Source organism: Colletotrichum gloeosporioides, assembly GCF_011800055.1.
Source record: "Colletotrichum gloeosporioides strain Lc1 chromosome Unknown consensus_100, whole genome shotgun sequence".
In the NCBI taxonomy this organism is placed as follows: Eukaryota; Fungi; Ascomycota; class Sordariomycetes; order Glomerellales; family Glomerellaceae; genus Colletotrichum; species Colletotrichum gloeosporioides.
The window spans coordinates 120,186-137,680 of NW_025544745.1; the positions used below are offsets into that span (position 1 = coordinate 120,186).

General features: G+C 51.0%; 7 protein-coding genes across 7 annotated transcripts; 4 read left to right on the plus strand and 3 right to left on the minus strand.

Moving 5' to 3' along the window:
* Positions 1 to 213: 213 nt before the first annotated feature.
* On the plus strand, positions 214 to 2,072 carry GCG54_00008149 (Pantothenate transporter FEN2; the record flags this gene model as incomplete). The annotated part of the gene is made up of 6 exons (XM_045408121.1): positions 214 to 459; positions 526 to 799; positions 861 to 1,043; positions 1,102 to 1,325; positions 1,378 to 1,755; positions 1,815 to 2,072. The coding sequence occupies 6 exons, from the start codon at positions 214 to 216 to the stop codon at positions 2,070 to 2,072; spliced, it is 1,563 nt and encodes a 520-aa protein (XP_045257426.1).
* Positions 2,073 to 2,305: 233 nt separating this feature from the next.
* On the minus strand, positions 2,306 to 3,886 carry GCG54_00008150 (Choline transport protein; the record flags this gene model as incomplete). The annotated part of the gene is made up of 1 exon (XM_045408122.1): positions 2,306 to 3,886. One exon carries the CDS (start codon positions 3,884 to 3,886, stop codon positions 2,306 to 2,308), a length of 1,581 nt encoding a protein of 526 aa, XP_045257427.1.
* Positions 3,887 to 5,572: 1,686 nt separating this feature from the next.
* Positions 5,573 to 6,347, minus strand: GCG54_00008151 (uncharacterized protein; the record flags this gene model as incomplete). Its single annotated transcript, XM_045408123.1, has 3 exons — positions 5,573 to 5,875; positions 5,972 to 6,110; positions 6,217 to 6,347. 3 exons carry the CDS (start codon positions 6,345 to 6,347, stop codon positions 5,573 to 5,575), a joined length of 573 nt encoding a protein of 190 aa, XP_045257428.1.
* A 958-nt stretch (positions 6,348 to 7,305) lies between these two features.
* Positions 7,306 to 9,185, plus strand: GCG54_00008152 (Cytochrome P450 monooxygenase pyr3; the record flags this gene model as incomplete). The annotated part of the gene is made up of 7 exons (XM_045408124.1): positions 7,306 to 7,545; positions 7,608 to 7,644; positions 7,698 to 7,780; positions 7,833 to 7,917; positions 7,970 to 8,038; positions 8,100 to 8,702; positions 8,770 to 9,185. The coding sequence occupies 7 exons, from the start codon at positions 7,306 to 7,308 to the stop codon at positions 9,183 to 9,185; spliced, it is 1,533 nt and encodes a 510-aa protein (XP_045257429.1).
* A 488-nt stretch (positions 9,186 to 9,673) lies between these two features.
* Positions 9,674 to 13,604, plus strand: GCG54_00008153 (putative 4-hydroxy-2-oxoglutarate aldolase; the record flags this gene model as incomplete). Its single annotated transcript, XM_045408125.1, has 8 exons — positions 9,674 to 9,740; positions 9,793 to 9,822; positions 9,880 to 9,941; positions 10,003 to 10,262; positions 10,318 to 10,609; positions 10,668 to 10,778; positions 10,849 to 10,942; positions 11,989 to 13,604. 8 exons carry the CDS (start codon positions 9,674 to 9,676, stop codon positions 13,602 to 13,604), a joined length of 2,532 nt encoding a protein of 843 aa, XP_045257430.1.
* A 155-nt stretch (positions 13,605 to 13,759) lies between these two features.
* On the minus strand, positions 13,760 to 15,031 carry GCG54_00008154 (Alpha-ketoglutarate-dependent sulfonate dioxygenase; the record flags this gene model as incomplete). The annotated part of the gene is made up of 4 exons (XM_045408126.1): positions 13,760 to 14,269; positions 14,324 to 14,680; positions 14,732 to 14,892; positions 14,956 to 15,031. The coding sequence occupies 4 exons, from the start codon at positions 15,029 to 15,031 to the stop codon at positions 13,760 to 13,762; spliced, it is 1,104 nt and encodes a 367-aa protein (XP_045257431.1).
* Positions 15,032 to 15,719: 688 nt separating this feature from the next.
* GCG54_00008155 (putative transporter) lies at positions 15,720 to 17,429 on the plus strand (the record flags this gene model as incomplete). Its single annotated transcript, XM_045408127.1, has 4 exons — positions 15,720 to 15,950; positions 16,004 to 16,176; positions 16,237 to 17,022; positions 17,075 to 17,429. The coding sequence occupies 4 exons, from the start codon at positions 15,720 to 15,722 to the stop codon at positions 17,427 to 17,429; spliced, it is 1,545 nt and encodes a 514-aa protein (XP_045257432.1).
* Positions 17,430 to 17,495: the final 66 nt, after the last annotated feature.

A 17,495-nucleotide genomic window follows, 5' to 3' on the forward strand; every position in this document is an offset into this window, starting at 1 on the left:
TTGGCGCACCTGGGCTCACCCATATATAAAAAGCTTAGTTGTACTTGGCAAGAACCACTTCGAGCCTCAAGCCCTCGCGACGCACTCTTCGCCGACAATTCAGCAGCTGGCCTGACATCAAGTGCGAACTTTGTCTAGCGTGTTGAACTTTTCTACATCTTTTCACGAACACGAGAGGAAGCCTTCGCGAATTGCCTTGTATTCTTCTTCAACATGGCAGCATCCGGTAACCAGGACATCAAGTCTCCCGTGCGCGGCGAAACGTCTGCGTTCACAGGAGACGATGGAGACGCCGCTTCAATCCAGCTCAAGGAGACCCAAGAACCCAACCGTATGGCAGAGGCTCAGGTCATGAGCGAAGAGGAGATAGCCGAAGTTGAGAAGAAGCTGAAACGAAAGCTTGATTTCCGTCTTCTCACTGTCGTATGGATCATCTTCATCTTGAACTATCTCGATAGAGTATGTTGAGACCCGCGTAACCACGTCTGTCGGCTATAGCGACTGCTAACAGCTTTTCTTCTACAGAAAAACATTGCTGCTGCCAAAGTCGCTGGTATCAAGAATACTTTGGGACTCGACGACACTCAGTACGAGACGGCGGTTTCGATCTTGTTCGTCGGTTATATCCTCATGCAAATCCCCTCGAACATCTACCTTACCCAGATTCGGCCATCTCTTTTCATTCCCGCTTGTGTCGTCGTGTGGGGTGGCATGTCCGCAGCTACGGGTGCCGTCACCAATCTTTCAGGACTTTATGCCATTCGTTTCTTCTTGGGAATCGTCGAGGCAGCCTTTCTGCGTGAGTGGTCCTAATGCAGTGTCAATGGCCTCAGTAATCTCAGAACTGACTATCTCCACAGCTGGTGCGCTATTCCTGATCTCATCATGGTATAAGAGAGATGAAATGGGCTTCCGCGGAGCCATCTTGTTCTCCGGCAGTCAACTGGGAAGTGCCTTCTCCGGTCTGATTGGCGCGGGTATTCAACATTCTCTCGACGGCGCCAAAGGTCTCGAATCATGGCGTTGGCTGTTCATCATTGAGGGTAAGCATCGCAGAATTTGCCCAACAACTTCTCAAAGTAAAAGTCCTAACTAGTATAGGGTGCATTACCATCTTCGTTGGAGTCTTCGCCATCTGGTTGCTCCCCGACTGGCCCTCGACTACATCCTGGCTGACTGCCAAGGAGCGAGCTGTTGCTGAATGGCGTCTCGTCAAGGACGCCGGACAGGTTGACGAAGACGATGAGCCATGGTCCTATGGCTTCAAGCTTGCCTTGATGGATTGGAGAATCTACCTCTTTACCTTCCTTTTCATCTGCATCCAGGTAACATTATACCCCTACATCATGAGTTTGAAGCATTGACTCGGTATCTTAGGTCTGCTCTGCGGTTGGCAACTTCTTCCCCGATATCGTCGACACTCTGGGGTATGGTCGCGTCAAGACTCTTCTCCTGACTGCGCCGCCCTACCTCGTTTCTCTCTGCGTCTCCATCGCCAACAACTACTCGGCCGACCGAACTCACAATGCAAGCTTTCACATCATTTGGCCCATGTGCATTGCCATCATGGGATACATCATTGCCGCAACAACTTTGAGTACGGCGCCCAGATACTTTTCCATGTTCTGCATGACCATTGGCGCATACGGCACGAACGCGGTGTTGTTGGCTTGGGTACAGAAGACCATGATCAGACCACGCATCAAGCGCGCCTCTGCCGTAGCCATTGTCAATGCTCTTGCGAACACCAGTCAAGTAAGCTCAGAACCCCGGTTTCAGCGGCCCAAACTGTATGCTAACGTGGTTTCTTTCAGGTCTGGACCTCTTATCTTTACCCAGACTCCGACGCGCCTCATCACGTACTGGCCATGAGTGTCAATGCTAGCGGCGCTTTCCTCGCTATATGCACGGCCCTTGTCTTACGGTTCATTCTCCTTCGATACAACAAGCAGCTCGCAAGTGGCCAGAAGACAGTCGCCCAGGTCATGAAGGGAGAGGCAGTCAAGGCCATTGCAGGTGTGACATCGGAGGAGAATGAGAGAAGAAAGGAGGCGTTCCGATTCGATGCTTGAGTCTCGTCAGGGTTGGAGGTGGCATTTGGGTCATTGAGGGGAAAAGAGACTCACCTAGAGTCGGTGAGGAGTTCGATGTATCAAGGCAAAGGACTGCGACGTTCTCTTCAGCATCTTTCTCGTTTCACAGCGAAGGCAGCAACATTTATCCTTAAGTTGTATGTCCAAGATTTCGCCTTAGCTTCTAGATTACTGCCCTACGGAACGACCTCTACATTCTCCTCAAACGTGCCTCAAGCAGTAACACTCGATTGTGCTTCTGTGACGACACCACCAGTCGTTGTTGGGCCTTGGTAGCCCTTCCTAGCACCAACAAGCCACCATAGACCAACAAAGATCGTGAGACCACCCCAGATCAAACAGGCGTAGTTCATGGTTTGAGCATTGGTCGGAAGAGTGGAGGGGAAACTGTAGATGACAAACCATACCAGCATGTAAGTGCACGCAACACCGTTGATGAAGAAGCCAACCCATCCGCGCATATGGAAGGGCCCGTAAGCCACCCGCTTTCTTCCTGCCAGGAGATTGGGAAGAATAGCTGCGAGGTAGGAGCTGCTTGAGAGAAGGATGAAGCTGCCGACGAAGGCGTTGAAAGCAGTGGTACTGCCGACATAGATGGCACCAAGAACAGTGACCAATAATGCCGAAGAGACCGTAGACCACATCGGCATTCCAAGCCGAGGGCTAACGTGGCCCATGAGGTCAGCTCGTGGACTCGCACCGTCACGGGCAAGGGCCCAGAGTGTGCGGCCACAAGTGATGTAAAGTCCCATCAAAGTAAGACCGATGCAGATGAGGACCAGAGCGAGCAATCCAGTGGCGCCGGCAGCAGATCCGGTGGCTTGCCGGTAGATTTCGGCGATAGGGTAAGGGGAGCTGAACAGTGCATCGTAATCGTTGATTGCATACATGATGGCAACCAAATAACAGAGGCCAGTGGTGAAGCCGATACTCATCTGCAAGCCGAGGGCGATGGGGACGTTGCGCTGGGGATTCGGGATCTCCTCCGCCAAATGGGTAGTAGCGTCAACGGCGCCAACACTGAAGGCGCCGTTGAGCATGCCGGCCAGAAACACGAAACCGTCCGGATATCCGATGTCGGCGGTCCACTCGGTCCAGACAAAGGAAGAGGATGCGTGCGGCGGACGCCCGTCCCGGCCGGGCATGACCGCTACGGTCACAATCGTGATGAAGAAGCCAGCAATGATGGCAAACACGCCGAAGTCGTTGATCCGGGGCAAAGCGCTGTTGGCAAGGCAGACCACAGCACACGCAAGCCACGTAGCGATGATGTAAACAATGAAGACGTGCCATGGCTTCGCCTCAAATCCGTCGTGGTTGAGCGCGTACATCTGCACGACCGTGTTGCCGAAGATGGACGCCATGCTCGCAGCGCCGAGAATCCAAGCGAGATAGTTCCACCAACCGGCGAAGAAGCCGACGACGCGTCCCCATCTCGGGCCAGGAGTGACGGAAGCCCAGTGATAGACACCGGCGGACGAAGGAATAGCACTCGAGAGCTCGGCGATACTGGCGGCGACGGTCCAGTAGCAGACGGAAACGGCAATGAACTCGTAAAGGACACCGGGCGGGCCGCCGTTGAAGATTGCGACGAGGATGGAGCCTCCGATGGCGGGCCAGACGTTGCCGACGACGAGGCCGACTCCGGCAAGTGAAAGGAGGCTGAAGTTCCGCTCGAGCTCCTGGACGTGTCCGGACGCGTTGATTGGCACATCCTGCTGATCGACCGATCGCGAAGTGATTGCCTTGTCGATGGCGGCGTCGTCGCCTTGCGATTTCTTCTGGCGATCCATTGTCGGCTCTTGCTGGGAATCGGCCATACGCCAAGAACTTGGTGATTCCAAAGGGGAGTTGCGGGAGAAATTGGCAGAAGCAACAACAGATGGACCTGCGTCGTTAGACATTCGGAACACATGCACCGGCCCGGTGCTGTCTTAGCTCAAGATAATGACAACTTCGGATATAGTCTCTACGTAACGGATCATATCGGTAACCAGGCTTCTATGTCTGCCACATGTCGCCGTCGGCGCTGTTAGCCCAGGGAACGTGAGGTGCCCGGCGGCGGCCAGCATGCCAATGGTGCGATGGTGCGACTACTTCGCGGGGGAGAGCTCCTTATTGATACCGGTATCGCCACTAGCTGGCCGAAACCCCTGAAGATACCGGCCCGGGGGAAGGATAATTGGCCATTGCGTCGACGGGATGCTGCTCTCTCGGGCTCAGTAATCGCATATCCCTCGATAAGGGTCAGCAGGTTGCATCAAGCTGTCTGGATATGGTTAGATTCTTGGCCAAGCTTTTCGGGGGCCAAGCCGGCATTCGTGGTTGTCGCTGATAATGTTACGTACAAGAATATGCGAATCTCGTCCCCCGCAAACTTGATGGAGACGGTTTTAGCGGGATGATAGATTTCCCATCAATCTGCGCTGGTTTGGTCCACTGATTGCATGGATAGATAGAAAATCTTACGCGAGACTTTGACCAAATTTTGCGGGGGAATTTCAACTCCACGTAGGCGCGTTACGCTTAGTCACATACAGTATGGGGTATGTCCGTGAAGAAACACCGGATGATCACTACGTTGAACCCCTCTTCAAGTGAATAAACGTTGGAAATACACTATCGAGGCGAGTCTTAAGTGCATGTTTGCCATTTAAATGAACGAAGATGGGTTTACATGCGGCAGTGGAGAGTGCAAAAGGGAAAGACGAGTTGCGCGCTGTAGGCTAATGATGATTTCTACGCACCAAGAGGAACCTTCTTGAGAAACTCGAGAGGAGCTATTCAACTTTTTCAACAGAATATCGTCTATTAATATTGAAACATCTAGTCGAGAAGAGACTCTTGTGGAAGCTTACGTTTGAAAGTGCGGACATTCGGACAAACGGGTGTCCGCTTCATGACAACCACAGCCCACACCGCTTCACGCGTCCATCATTGACTAGGGCGAGTCATCGTTCTCTGTTTACTGAAGGCTATGCCAAGAGACTTATCTTGGCAACCACAATAGTTTTGTCTTCTTAGTCTCAGACAGCTACACGTGTACGTCAGCCACCTGAACAGTTGCATCTAGAGCTTCTGGGCATTCGGGCTCCGCAAGCACCGAGCTCCGAATACACATCAATCTCCTCCGTATTGTAGTCGGCCGGTGGGAGGCGGACACTCGGCGCCTTGGCACCTGCTAAGTTCCGAAACTCTAGATTAGATCGACTACTCGACCGGGGAAGAAACCCGGCCGGATATTAATGGCCGCGGCGTTGAGTGGGTAACAGACTTCCCGTGGCAGCGTCGATCACTTGAAGTTACATCCCGCAGACTCTAGTCGTGGACCTGTCCAAACTTTGATGGACAAGAGGGCTCAAAATGAACGTCACATTATTCACGACACGTGTGGCTGAGTTGGCCCAACAAACATGGGAATTCTTTCATTCTGGCCCCTTTGGCAGCCCGTTCTAGCCATCGTTGGGTCCTATTTGTAGCTATGTGGAGGGCACGTTGTTGCTTTTCGCGCGCTTCAGTTCTTCATCCATGTAGCCCTTGAAAAATGCCGAGTCGATGTATTCACGTATGAAAGTCAATTTGGGCAGCCCGGCTCGATCCTGATGCTTTTCCTGCTTGTGGAATTCAGTGAACTCGTCCACAGCAGCATCGTTGACGTCAACGAAGTCCATGAAGAAAACGACATCGTTGACATATGGTTGGCCGTGGTGAGACCGGCCATTCGCTTTGGCTTGCAAGATCACGCGAGGGCCAGCGGCGTAAACCCAGTCAAAGATTTCTATCTGATGCCTGGTTAGCCCCAACAACAAGAACCCATCTTCCACCTCTGGTAGAGGACGTTAGGATGAAACTCCATAGGAGACGCAGAAAGGACACACATTGGCCTCTTTGATCAGGCCACGCATCAGTCCGATAAAAGCAACATGTTCGTCAGCGCTATTGATGTTGTCTTCCTTTCCCGGTGGAGTCATGCTTGAGGGTGCTAGCTCTACAAATGCTTGTTTGTTCATGCAGTCTCTGTTCCCATCAGAATTGAGTACCTTAGCGAACGATGGATAGTTACGCGAGTCTCCAGGAGACATCTTTGTCGAAGCTTCCGGACGAACAAATGGGAAGAACTTACCGCACCCGCTCGAGTGAGGTCTGAGTCAGCTCTGGAATTGCCTTGTTGATCGCATCAACGTAATTGAACGCTGAGCGGACGTAGATGTTGTCTCGGTCCGCCTTGATTGATTCTGAAACACGTGGAGTCATTTTGCCTAAGGGTTCGGTGATGGTGTTAGAATTCGAACTTGGAGACCAAGTTGCGGAATTAAGGGAAATGCCGAGAAGCAAGGCGGCAGGCCGTGGGGTGATATTGGTGACGTATTGTCTCCATTGAGCTTCGCCCCCAAACTGGATGTCCAACGAATAGGCAACAGGGCGTACAATGTATGCGGTACTTTAGCACTGCTAGATCCACAAATACCACTGTTTCAATCGCAGTATGATGGATCATATTCTGCTCGTGTCTCCCCTGAAAAGTAAGCATATAGGTCACTAGGAACTTGCGCATATCCGTCGCGAGCCAGAAACAGCGAGTGCGCGGCGAGAGTCTTTAATGATCTAAAGGGCATTAATGTCCAGCAAATAGCAGCGGTATTCTTTCAATTCCGATGATGTTCACTCAACGGATCATTTAAAGGATAAAGAGCTTAGCCATATTCATGTCCACAACTCGGAGCAGGGCCCGCTAGTTGACCCAAGACCTACATTCTCCCACCGGCTCCCCTAAGTCCAGAAACATGACAAGCTGAGACACCGAGCATTCAGTCTACCTAGTCACCAATGATCTTGTCTGGTAGTGGCTATGGCCACCCGTGCATGATATGGTAGGTGGCTTGGCCTGGAGGACTCGGTATTTGCCCAGAGTCCGGCCGATGTGGTCGCCATCGTCCGTTCCAAGATCCAGTTCCCCGAATCGTCGTCCAAACTGCTGTTTTGTGGCAATGTGTTCATGCGACTTGGAAAGTTATATATGCAATCACGCCTTGGTGAACATGTTTTTTTTAAGATTTGTAGTTCATCAGAAAAATCACCAAAGCTCAGACAATCTAAAGCCAGACGAACCGTACACTTCTGTGGACATCTATCGACCAGCGTCCATTTCTCCTGCACCCATAGTGCGAAAGCTTCGGATTCCTCTTCTTCCAACCTGGATTTCAGCAGCACCATGGAATCGCTACTTCCTACTACGATTCATCTCGACACGTCACTCCTAACTTGGGACCATCTTATTTCGACAATCACTTGGCTCATCGTCGCATCATGCCTTCTTGGAATTCTGACGCAGCTCACCACGAGGAGACTGAAAGTTCCGATACCTTTGGCGGAGGAAATGTCTGATCCGATTGCAAGAAGGCGCGCATACGCTCCTTTATCGAAACAGCTCCTTGACAAGTTTTACGAACGGGTAAGATAGGACGGACCTTGATAAAAGGTTGATGACAGACTCGGATGCTGACAATCAATCAGTTCAAAAATAAGCCTTATGGGTTGGAAACCATGGATGGTAAGATTTCCAGGGTGAACAATCGTCTGGTGACTCTGAGTTGACTTTAATAGGAACCAAAATCGTGCTTCCGCTTCAATATCTTGATGAATTGAAAAGCCATCCAGCACTGAGCTTCAAGGCTTCAATTGACAATGTGAGTAACCTCTTGCTTCAAAGCAGGAGACTGAGACTTACTGACTTCTCAGGACGCGCTCTTGCCTTACACCAGTGTCGGAGGAGTCGAGGCTTGGGGCGCCCACCAGATTCTGGCCAAAATGAACCCAACACTTGGTAAACCTTCCTCGTAACCTTCATGTTGAGACTGAGCTGACCAAATCTGCAGGAGCCTACGTTCCCGTCTTTCATGGCTTAATTCAAGAACACCTTCCGAAACTTGTTGGTCTGCCCGCTGGTATGCCGTGTTAAACCGCTTTGACCCTACTAAGTAGGAAACTCACTCACATGACGAGTAGAATGGACTCCCGTAAACCTCAACGAAGCTCTGCTTGAGATGGTAGCAATCATGTCAGCGAGAATTATGCACAGCGAAGAAGCTGCTCGTAATCCCACATGGCTCAAGCTCTCAACATCATTCGTCCATACCGCCATAGAATACGGATCAGCCTTGAAGTCCTGGCCGCCTGTTCTCCGACCTATTGTCGCCTACTTCCTACCCCAGCGTCTAGAGAAGGAGCAGCAGCTGGCCGGGGGTCGCGAGATCATTGCCAAATCCCTGGCCAGGAAGAAGGCGCTAGGAGGTGCCCCTTTGGAGAACCCACCCACAATGCTAGATCACCTTACTAGCGGGGCACACGCCTCCAAGGCCGATGATCTCGAGCTTCAACTCATTCTTCAGATGACACTAGCTGTTGCCAGTATTCACACCACGTCATCGACCGTCACTCAAGTGCTGTACGACCTGGCTGCTCAGCCAGACCGGGCCGAGGAGCTTCGAATGGAAGTGGTGGAGGTACTTGAAAAGTCAGGCGGTGTTTTCACAAAACAATCCCTGGCCGAGATGAAGAAGCTTGACAGCTGGATGAAGGAGAGTCTTCGCATGAGCGCACCAGACATGAGTAAGTCTTCCGGCTTCGATTTCGCTTATACGCAGTCATTATGTTCAAATTTACTGACGGAGTTTAGCCACATTTCAAAGAATGGCAACGAAGCCTTTGACTCTGAAAGACGGCACCTACATTCCTGCCGGTACGAAGATGGAGCTCCCGACCAGCGCCATCAACTACGACCCTGCGATCTATCCTAACCCCGAAAAGTTCGACGGAATGCGTTCATATCGTGAACGCCAGGAGGAAGGCTCGGAACACAAGCATTCTTTCGTCAGTGTCACTCGCACTGAGCTGGGCTGGGGCTTTGGAAGACACGCATGCCCTGGACGTTTCTTGTCCGACGTTGAGATCAAGCTAATGTTTGCCGAATTCCTCCTCAACTACGAGATCAAGAACCCGGAGGGCGAACCGCGCTTCAAGAACATTGAGTTTGCGACAAACGTCCTCCCAGACCCGACGAAAGAGGTGCTGATCCGGGTGCGCCGGTGTTAAGCGATCAGTTCCAAGGACTGGGGATTGACTTGACTTCTCTCTTCTCCTGCATGCTGTGTTTCTTAGCGAATGAGTTCAGACTGTTCCTATATTTTTTCTGAATTTGCATATTACCTGTCTTATCAGCTTTCGTCTCGACATAGATTCATGTATAGAATAGTTCGTTATTATATTCATTCTGTTTGACCTCTATTGTTCGATCTCGTCAATCATAGACTAGGTGGGGACACAGCTATTGTACCCGTTGATATACGACAAGTAGCACAATCACCTATCGTGCGATTGATGTCGAACGCTACTAATGGTATCTTATCGTTGGCCGCACTCCTCGCTGAAGTGGGGCCGGTCCGCCGCGCCGGCCGACGCCGGCTCAAGATCCCGAGAAACGGCACTCATTCTTATAATTGGTATCGAGGTATTAAGCTTGTTTATTGAAATCGAGACATTCTATTAGACAGTTTTGCTGATTTTGACCAGCTTCCGGAAAGATGAGGCCGCTGCCGAGGGGTATCTACACTCCACTCCCTTGCTTCTTCAAGCAGAACGAGGATCTAGGTGCGCCCCCCCCCAGAGCGGACATGTTCTGGAAGAACTCACACATAGACAGATCTTGAAAGCTTTGTGAACCACCTCAAATGTATAGCCAAACCTGTGATCGCTCCAGTTTCTAGTTCGGATTGCTGACAGAAAGCAGTCATAGCACAGGCGGGCACAATACCAGTCATCTCGGGCAGTGCAGGCGAGGCGGTGCATTTGGTTCGTACCCGAGAGCGGTCGACTAATGCTTGTCGCTTAGCTGACCTGACTATTTCTCAAGGATCGTGAAGAGAGAATCGAATTGATCAGGACTGCAAGAGAAACCCTTGATCGCATCGGGTGTTCAGATGTTCCCATCGTTGCCGGCGTTGGGGGCGCTAGTACCCGCGAATCGATTTCGCTCGCTCGCGATGCCGCTGAAGCGGGCGCTGACTACGGTATGGTGATCCCGCCAGGATACTATGCAGGAGCTTTAATCGCCAATCGGGACTCGATCAAAAGTTTCTTTGTTGATATTGCAGAGGCATCGGAATTACCAATGTAAGGCACCGCCAATTTGCCTTATAGAAAAGCGCTGATGTGTCTTGGCTCGCAGCATCATCTACAACTTTCCTGCTGTTTCAGGCGGGGTCGACATGGATAGCGACCTCGTTGTAGACATCATCAAAGGATCACCAAACATATGCGGCATCAAGCTTACCTGCGCAAACGTGGGGAAACTTACGCGCATCTTGGCAGAGGCGAATAGCCCGGACTTCAAAGCAAAGTATCCCAGGCGAACGAAGGACCTTGAATTCACTGCCATAGACGGCTTCATCGACTTCCTTCTGCCGTCAGTGGCGGTCGGCGCTGGGGGCGCCATCAGCGGGTTGCCCAATTTTGCTCCCGTGGGTCCATCGAATGACAAGAAACATCAACCAAAGAAACATCTCTAACCTTCCATAGAAAGCTTGCGTGAAGCTCTGGGACCTTTGCCAATCTCACGACACAGCCAAAGAAGCGCTGGAGCTACAACAGCTGATCTCGTTGGCCGACCGCGTGCAGCTCAAGATGGGTGTGAGTCCGAGTCGCTGGCGGCATCGAGCAGCCCTTCTTCAAACTCACCAAGATACTGACAGTCTCTCAGATACACGGAGTGAAGAAACTACTGAGCAGGAAATTCGGGTACAGCGCTGTGTCCCGCCGTCCACTGCCCTCAATGTCCGATGACCTTGCCGACAGTATGTTTGCCGACCCCTACTTGCAGGAGCTGCTGCAATTGGAGGCGACGCTGTAGCAGAAGCCCAGGCGCCTATCTTTCTCCGTCATTTTGCAATAACAGGGGCGAAACGCCAGGCGTCATGATCCCGGCAATGGGCTTGTCGCCTCAACTCGCGGAGTGCTTCTGGCGAATGAGGGGCAACTCATTTAGGTGCCGTTTTGTCACTAATAAAAAGGAGCGGCCATGACTGGCCGAGCCTACGTAGATAAGCTTATCAAGATGGAATCCTTCCTATCAAATCCCTACGGACTTATCATTGTTATCGTTCCTCAGAGACCAAACAATGTATTTTTTTCTTAAATTTTTTATCTGTGATAACTGTTTGGCGTTCAATGATTGTTTCCAGGCTCTCTCACTCAAAGTGTTGGCCGCTCCTCTGATCTTCGGCATCTAGCCTGAACCGACAGCATGGAACAACCCCAACCACCAACCCCTGCGCGCCCGCCCCCAGTTGGCCGCTTCTACAAGTCACGAAAGTCACGACCATGCGACTGCTGCCGGAAGAGAAAGGTTGTCTGCGACATGCCGAAAGGCCCACCATGTCATCGGTGCTCCACTCGTAGCTTATCGTGTACATTTGTTCAAGGCCCGGGAGAAAGGAAAAGGAAGAGAGCGTCGTCGCCTGTTGAGGCGGCGATGTCGCATTCAAAGTCAGCGTGAAAATCGCATTCAGAAATCACTCGACTAACTTGATGGACAGCTTTTGGGAACATGCTCACCAGGACTTTCCCATCCCGGACTTCTTCGACCTAACAGAGAAGGATCTCCTGGCCGGCGATATTGAACAACTTCATCATCCCCTGCTTTTGACACAGAATCGTGTGGCCTCAGCTCGAACTGAGACACCTTCACAAACCTCCTCGAGAGATAATGACTCCTCTCAAACCTCTCCGCAATCATATCATGGTCTCTCTCTGGCACGAGAATCACAAATAGGGACATTAAATCACCCCGCTGCATTGACCGAGAACCGACATTTACATCGATCTCTTGAAGCAATACCAGGGGCTTTCAGCTTCTTCATAGGCCCCACCGGAGCAGCCGATATTCACCTCCTCAACCGCGAGCAATATGATGACCATGATGTTGCTCGCCCTAGATTGAGCGGTCTTCAATATAGACGTTTGAAACAGGATGCTTCGCAAAACCACCCTGTCATATTTGGCATCACAGACCAGAAGCTCTTAGCAAATGCCGAGCCCAAGGTCGAAAGCTCCGTCATCGATGGTGCTTGGGCAGAACTCTGGAGCATCGTTGATCCCCAGACAGCATGGCGCCTTATACAGCTCTATGGCCGCTTTGTGGATCCATGCTTTCCCATCGTCGCCATTCAGCAACTTCCATCAGGTCCCGGAGAACTCAGCAATATATCTTTGGGACTACTGGCGGCCTTATGCGCATCAGCCCTGCCATTCATTATGCACGATGAAAGCCTGTATGGCCTACTCCTACATCCACCTTCAAGCCAGCAGTTATATCGTCTATGTTGGCTGGATATCTCCCAGCAGTTCCATGCTCCTTCTCTGGCAACATTACAGGCCTGTCTCTTATTTCAACAGAGACTCCCCACAAACCCTTATCTCTCAGATACCGCTTTCTCTTGGTCTCTTGTTTCCAGTGCAGTCGCAGTAGCACAAACCATTGGACTACATCAAGACCCTTCTTTTTGGGAGTCTGTGCCACCTTGGGAACGCAGGCTTCGGAAGCGATTGTGGTGGGCTACGTGGACGATGGAGAAGTGGTTTTCTCTGACAAGAGGCATGCCTAGCCACATCCATCTAGACGACTTTGACGTCCCAGACCTTAGGCCGGAAGATGTCGACGACTCCATTTCTACATCCACACACAGCAGAACACACCTGTGCGAGCTAGTGCAGATGACGTGCATCATGTCAGATATCCAACAGACGTACTACACAACTCGCGGCATCGGGAGAACAGCGCATGACTTGCCACTCTCTTTAGACTTGGCTCGTTCTTCTCGTGCAAGGCTGAAGGAATGGCGTGATAATCTGTCCTCGGGATACCGAACACTCATAGGAAAACATCAGGTATCGGCAGCTCATGATGCTGGAACACCAACTCAAAACGGCGAAGACGAGATGTATGGTATCGGTGCAGTTTATCTGTGCTATATCATTACCCACATGACACTGTTCCGCGCTTTACTCAGGCCTCTTGATCGCTGGCCTGCCATTGCGCTACAATCTCCTAATGAGGCCGAAGGACTGTTTACCGCCGCAAAAGCAGTAATCAAAGGCTCAATTCTTTGCGTCAAAGAGTTTGTAGAGATGCTGGAAAACATACACGGCTCTCAGTGGAATGGGTTCTGGCACAGCTGGAGTCGACAAAACTTCGCCATTGGGGGTTCATTTATGGTGCACTTGTTGCACATCACATCAGCATATAATGCCATTCGTTTCAGCGTTGGAGATGAGGGAGACCTTGGGTTTGATGATGAGGACAAAGAACTTCGAGGATGGATCACGAGGTGGAGAAGCGCGACTCGGGCATCTGCTACAGGAGCCGCCGGCGCGAAGGGGCTGGCTAATTTGGGGCTATTGAGGGTCGAGACAATGCTTGGAAGATTGTTGGCTTCCGAGGCGAATACTTTGTCTTAGCAAGTGAATGAAATCATTCATAGCGAGGGAATATGACTGAAGATTGCATGAAAACTCAAACAAAGCCTGTTATTGTGAAATTCCATTTACTGACGAGACCAACTCAAACACGTATACAGAATATGACAAAGACTTTTAACTTCTGTCCGGCGTGTTTAACACAGGTTCAGCAACATTCTTCCGTCGTCCTTTTGGCACTCCCCGTCATCTTCCTCAACCTTACTGGGGATCGGGACATTGGCAAGAGGTGTGAGTCGGAAAGCATGTCTGCGGGCCCCGGCTTGGTAATCCAGTGTCTGAGAGTGTTGGGTGACGCGCTGATCCCAAATGACAACAGTGCCTGGCTCATACCGGACGCGACAGCAGAAGTCATGACCACGGTTGATATGGTCAAATAGAAACTTCAAAAGGTAGTCCGACTCCTCGTCATCCCAGCCGACAATGCGCTGGGTATAAGACGAGTTGACAAACAGGTTCTTCTGCCCAGTAACCGGGTGAACGGTCACAACGGGGTGGACAGACTTGGTGATAGGCCGCCGGAGTACAGCAGCATCACCATTGTCGCGAATCTCGCGCTCAATGGGCTTCGCAGTTGTATGAATAGCCTGGAGACCTTCAAGGCGCTTACGAAAGGATGGAGAGAGTCGATTGAAAGCTTGGACGGTCTGTCTCGTAATTTAGTGTCTTATTTCCAAGCCTCATTTGTTTTTTGATCTTACGCTGGAAATGATGGTATCGCCACCAGCCCCTGGAGGGGATTCAAGCATGCAGAAGAAGGTGGCTCCTGGAGGCTGACTTTCGGGTGACTGATCGACGTGGAACTGGACGGGACTCTTTCGAGACCACGACTTGCGGATGCGCAGATCCTCCTTGCTATCGTAGACAATGACGAACTCCTCGGGTCCGTTCTTAGGGTGCGGCATCCAGCCGTGCTTGTGGAGTGGGCCGAAGTATGATGCGATCTCCTTCTGTCTTTGAAAGCCTAGGTTGGTGAAGTCCTGGTCCCGAAAGACAAGGCATCCCCTTTGTGCGCACAGGAGAGCGAGCTCGTCTAAACCAGCATTTGACAGCTCAGACTAAACTTTCGTCAGTCAATGTGGAAGTATTTTGGAGACAACTAGACGCACAATTTGGACATTTCGCAACTCGGTGCCGCAATGGGGAGATAGTTCGATGGACTGGACACCTTCGCTGATCAGGTTGGGCATCTTCGGGTCGGCGCGGTGACCGGGGTCATCATGCTCGAAAGCTCCGACAGGCTCAACTTGCTCGAGAGGGTCATAGTGCGCTGACAGATAATGTTAATGCTTTTTTGTTGAAGGCCTTCCATATCCACAGGGGAATATCTTACGGAGGTAGTCGGGGTAGAGGGGACCACCCTTCCTGTTGACTTGCACTTCTACAGTAGGCTCCTCTTTGGCAATCATGATGAAGGTGAGAGATAGTTGATGTTACTATGGCGACAATTGATTTCTCAGATGGCTCAGGCTTCTGGTCGCTGCGTTCGTCTTTTATTCTATCCTACCTTCAATATGACTATACCTGGTCTGACGCTCAACAGCTCTAGGAAACCATGCATGTCCAATTATTTCCCCACAGTTCCACCAAGAACCTTGCGCGCGATCTTTGCATAGCGTGCGGCGGGTGACAGGTGTTGGCCGAGATGGAGTTGGCCGCGCGATCACCGCGGCCAACGATAAGATAGGCAGTCCTGGCTTATCGCGGCCAACCTCCTTCCCAAGAGTAGTAGAGACTCTGATCAGAAGGCAACAATCGATTGATTCGGTTAACTCACCGATTTCTAGTGCTTCTTTTGCTTATGCGTCCGTGTGAAGCTCCACAAAGGCGAGGCAGTATCATTCGCCATTCATGTTATCAGGCCGACGCTGGGTTGGACCACTTGTGGCTTGATAGTAAGGTCTGATACCGCAGTCGGTGTATTGTACTGTTGAACCTTTGAGATTCAGTAAATGATCTTCAGCGCATAAAACACAACCAACGCCTCTCAGTTGGGACGGAAAGTTTGCAGCAGTTCCGCTCTGGAGATTTCGCCTGGAATATCCTATCAAAACGTTCTGGATTTCTACCATCTGACGTTCAACGAATAAGCCAGTTATGGGCAATCCCAAAGATGAAAGCACCTCTGAAAAGGAGGTTCCTTCCAGTCTTAATGACCAGACTCCCGCAGCCAAGCCAGCGGTAAAGGCTCTGGAGAATGGCCAGGGCAAAGATGTCGATATCGCTGCCCAGATTCTTGCCGACTATGGCGAAGAGTTCGACAGAAGCTGGACTCCTGAAGAAGAGAAGCGCTTGATTCGGAAGGTTGACTGGATGATTGTTCCGATCGTAAGTTGCCCATACCAGTTATCACGTACCTTCACCCTACTGACCGAGGAAAGCTTTTTGTCTGTGCAACGCTTTCTGGCCTTGACAAGACCGCAATCTCAGCCGCCGCCATCTATGGCATTCGCCAAGATCTCAACCTGACAGGCGAGCAGTACTCATGGGTCGGCTCGGCACCATTCTTTGGGGGCCTTTTGTTCATGGGCCCGTCAGCCTACTTTATTCAGAGGTACGATTAGGTCATGCACAGAATTTAGAGCGTATGTACTGACATGATGCGTCCGGCTAGGCTATCAGCTGTCGTTTACTTCTCGTTCGCCGTTCTATGCTGGGGCGTTCTTGCCTGTTCCATGGCCGCATGCCAAAGCTTTGGTGCTCTTTTTGCGTGCCGTTTTCTTCTTGGCGGCTTTGAGGCTTTGCTTATCCCTGCTGTCACCTTGATTACGTCCATGTGGTATCGTCCAGAAGAGCAGCCCCGCCGCAATAGCATTATTCTCAATGTTGTCGCTCCCATTATCAATGGCTTTGTGGCATGGGTGATTGGCTACTACAACGGATCTTATGCGAAGTGGAAAATTGTTTTCCTTCTCGTCGGTTGTGTCACCATCGCGTGGTCTGCCGTCATTTTCTTCTTTCTCCCCAGCAACCCGCTTGAGGCGAAGAGACTGAGTCCTCGAGAGAGGTACATCATCATCCAGCGAAAGGCGTCTGACAATACTGGCATCGAGAACAAGGTTTTTAAGCCCGCGCAGGTCAAGGAGGCTTTTGCGGATGTCAAAACTTGGTTGATTTGGTTCGCCATTATTGCGCTCCAAGTTCCTAATGGTGGCTTGACTACATTCAACACGCTTATCATCTCTGGGCTGGGCTTCAACCCTCTTCAGACTTCCCTACTAGCTATGCCACCTGGTGCGATGAGTACCATTTCCGGTATTGTTCTGTCTTACATCGCGTCAACAACCCGCAAATATCGGACTCCGATTGTAGCAGGCTCAATCCTACTTCCTCTCTTTGGCGCGTTGTTGTGCTACAACCTCCCCCGCGACAACCTCGCTGGTCAGCTCATTGGTCTTTAGTAAGTTCAGTGCCCCCGAGGATACTTGGTACATGATTCTAATCTGCTTCAGCATACTTTACACATACTGGGCGCCTTATGTCACCTTGGTCTCTGTGTACCAGGCAAACATCGCTGGACATACGAAGAAGGTGACACTCTATGCTTGGTTCTATGTGGCTTGGGCAGCTGGCAACATTGTGGGACCTCAGACCTTTCGCCAAGAGCAAGCACCAGCCTATACCGGGGGTACTATTGCCATGATTGTGTGCTACGTGGTAGCTATGATTTGCGTCCTTGCATACGGTGCTCTTTGTGCCATGAGTAACCGTCGCAGAGATGCAGAGGCAGATGAACAGGCCGCAGCCTCGCAGGATTGGCTAGACCTGACGGATATAGAGTACAAGGGTTTTAAGTACACAACTTGAGGAAGTTGAAAGAACCTAGTTTGATTCTATCCACGTAGATATAAGATGTTCTGATTCATATTATAG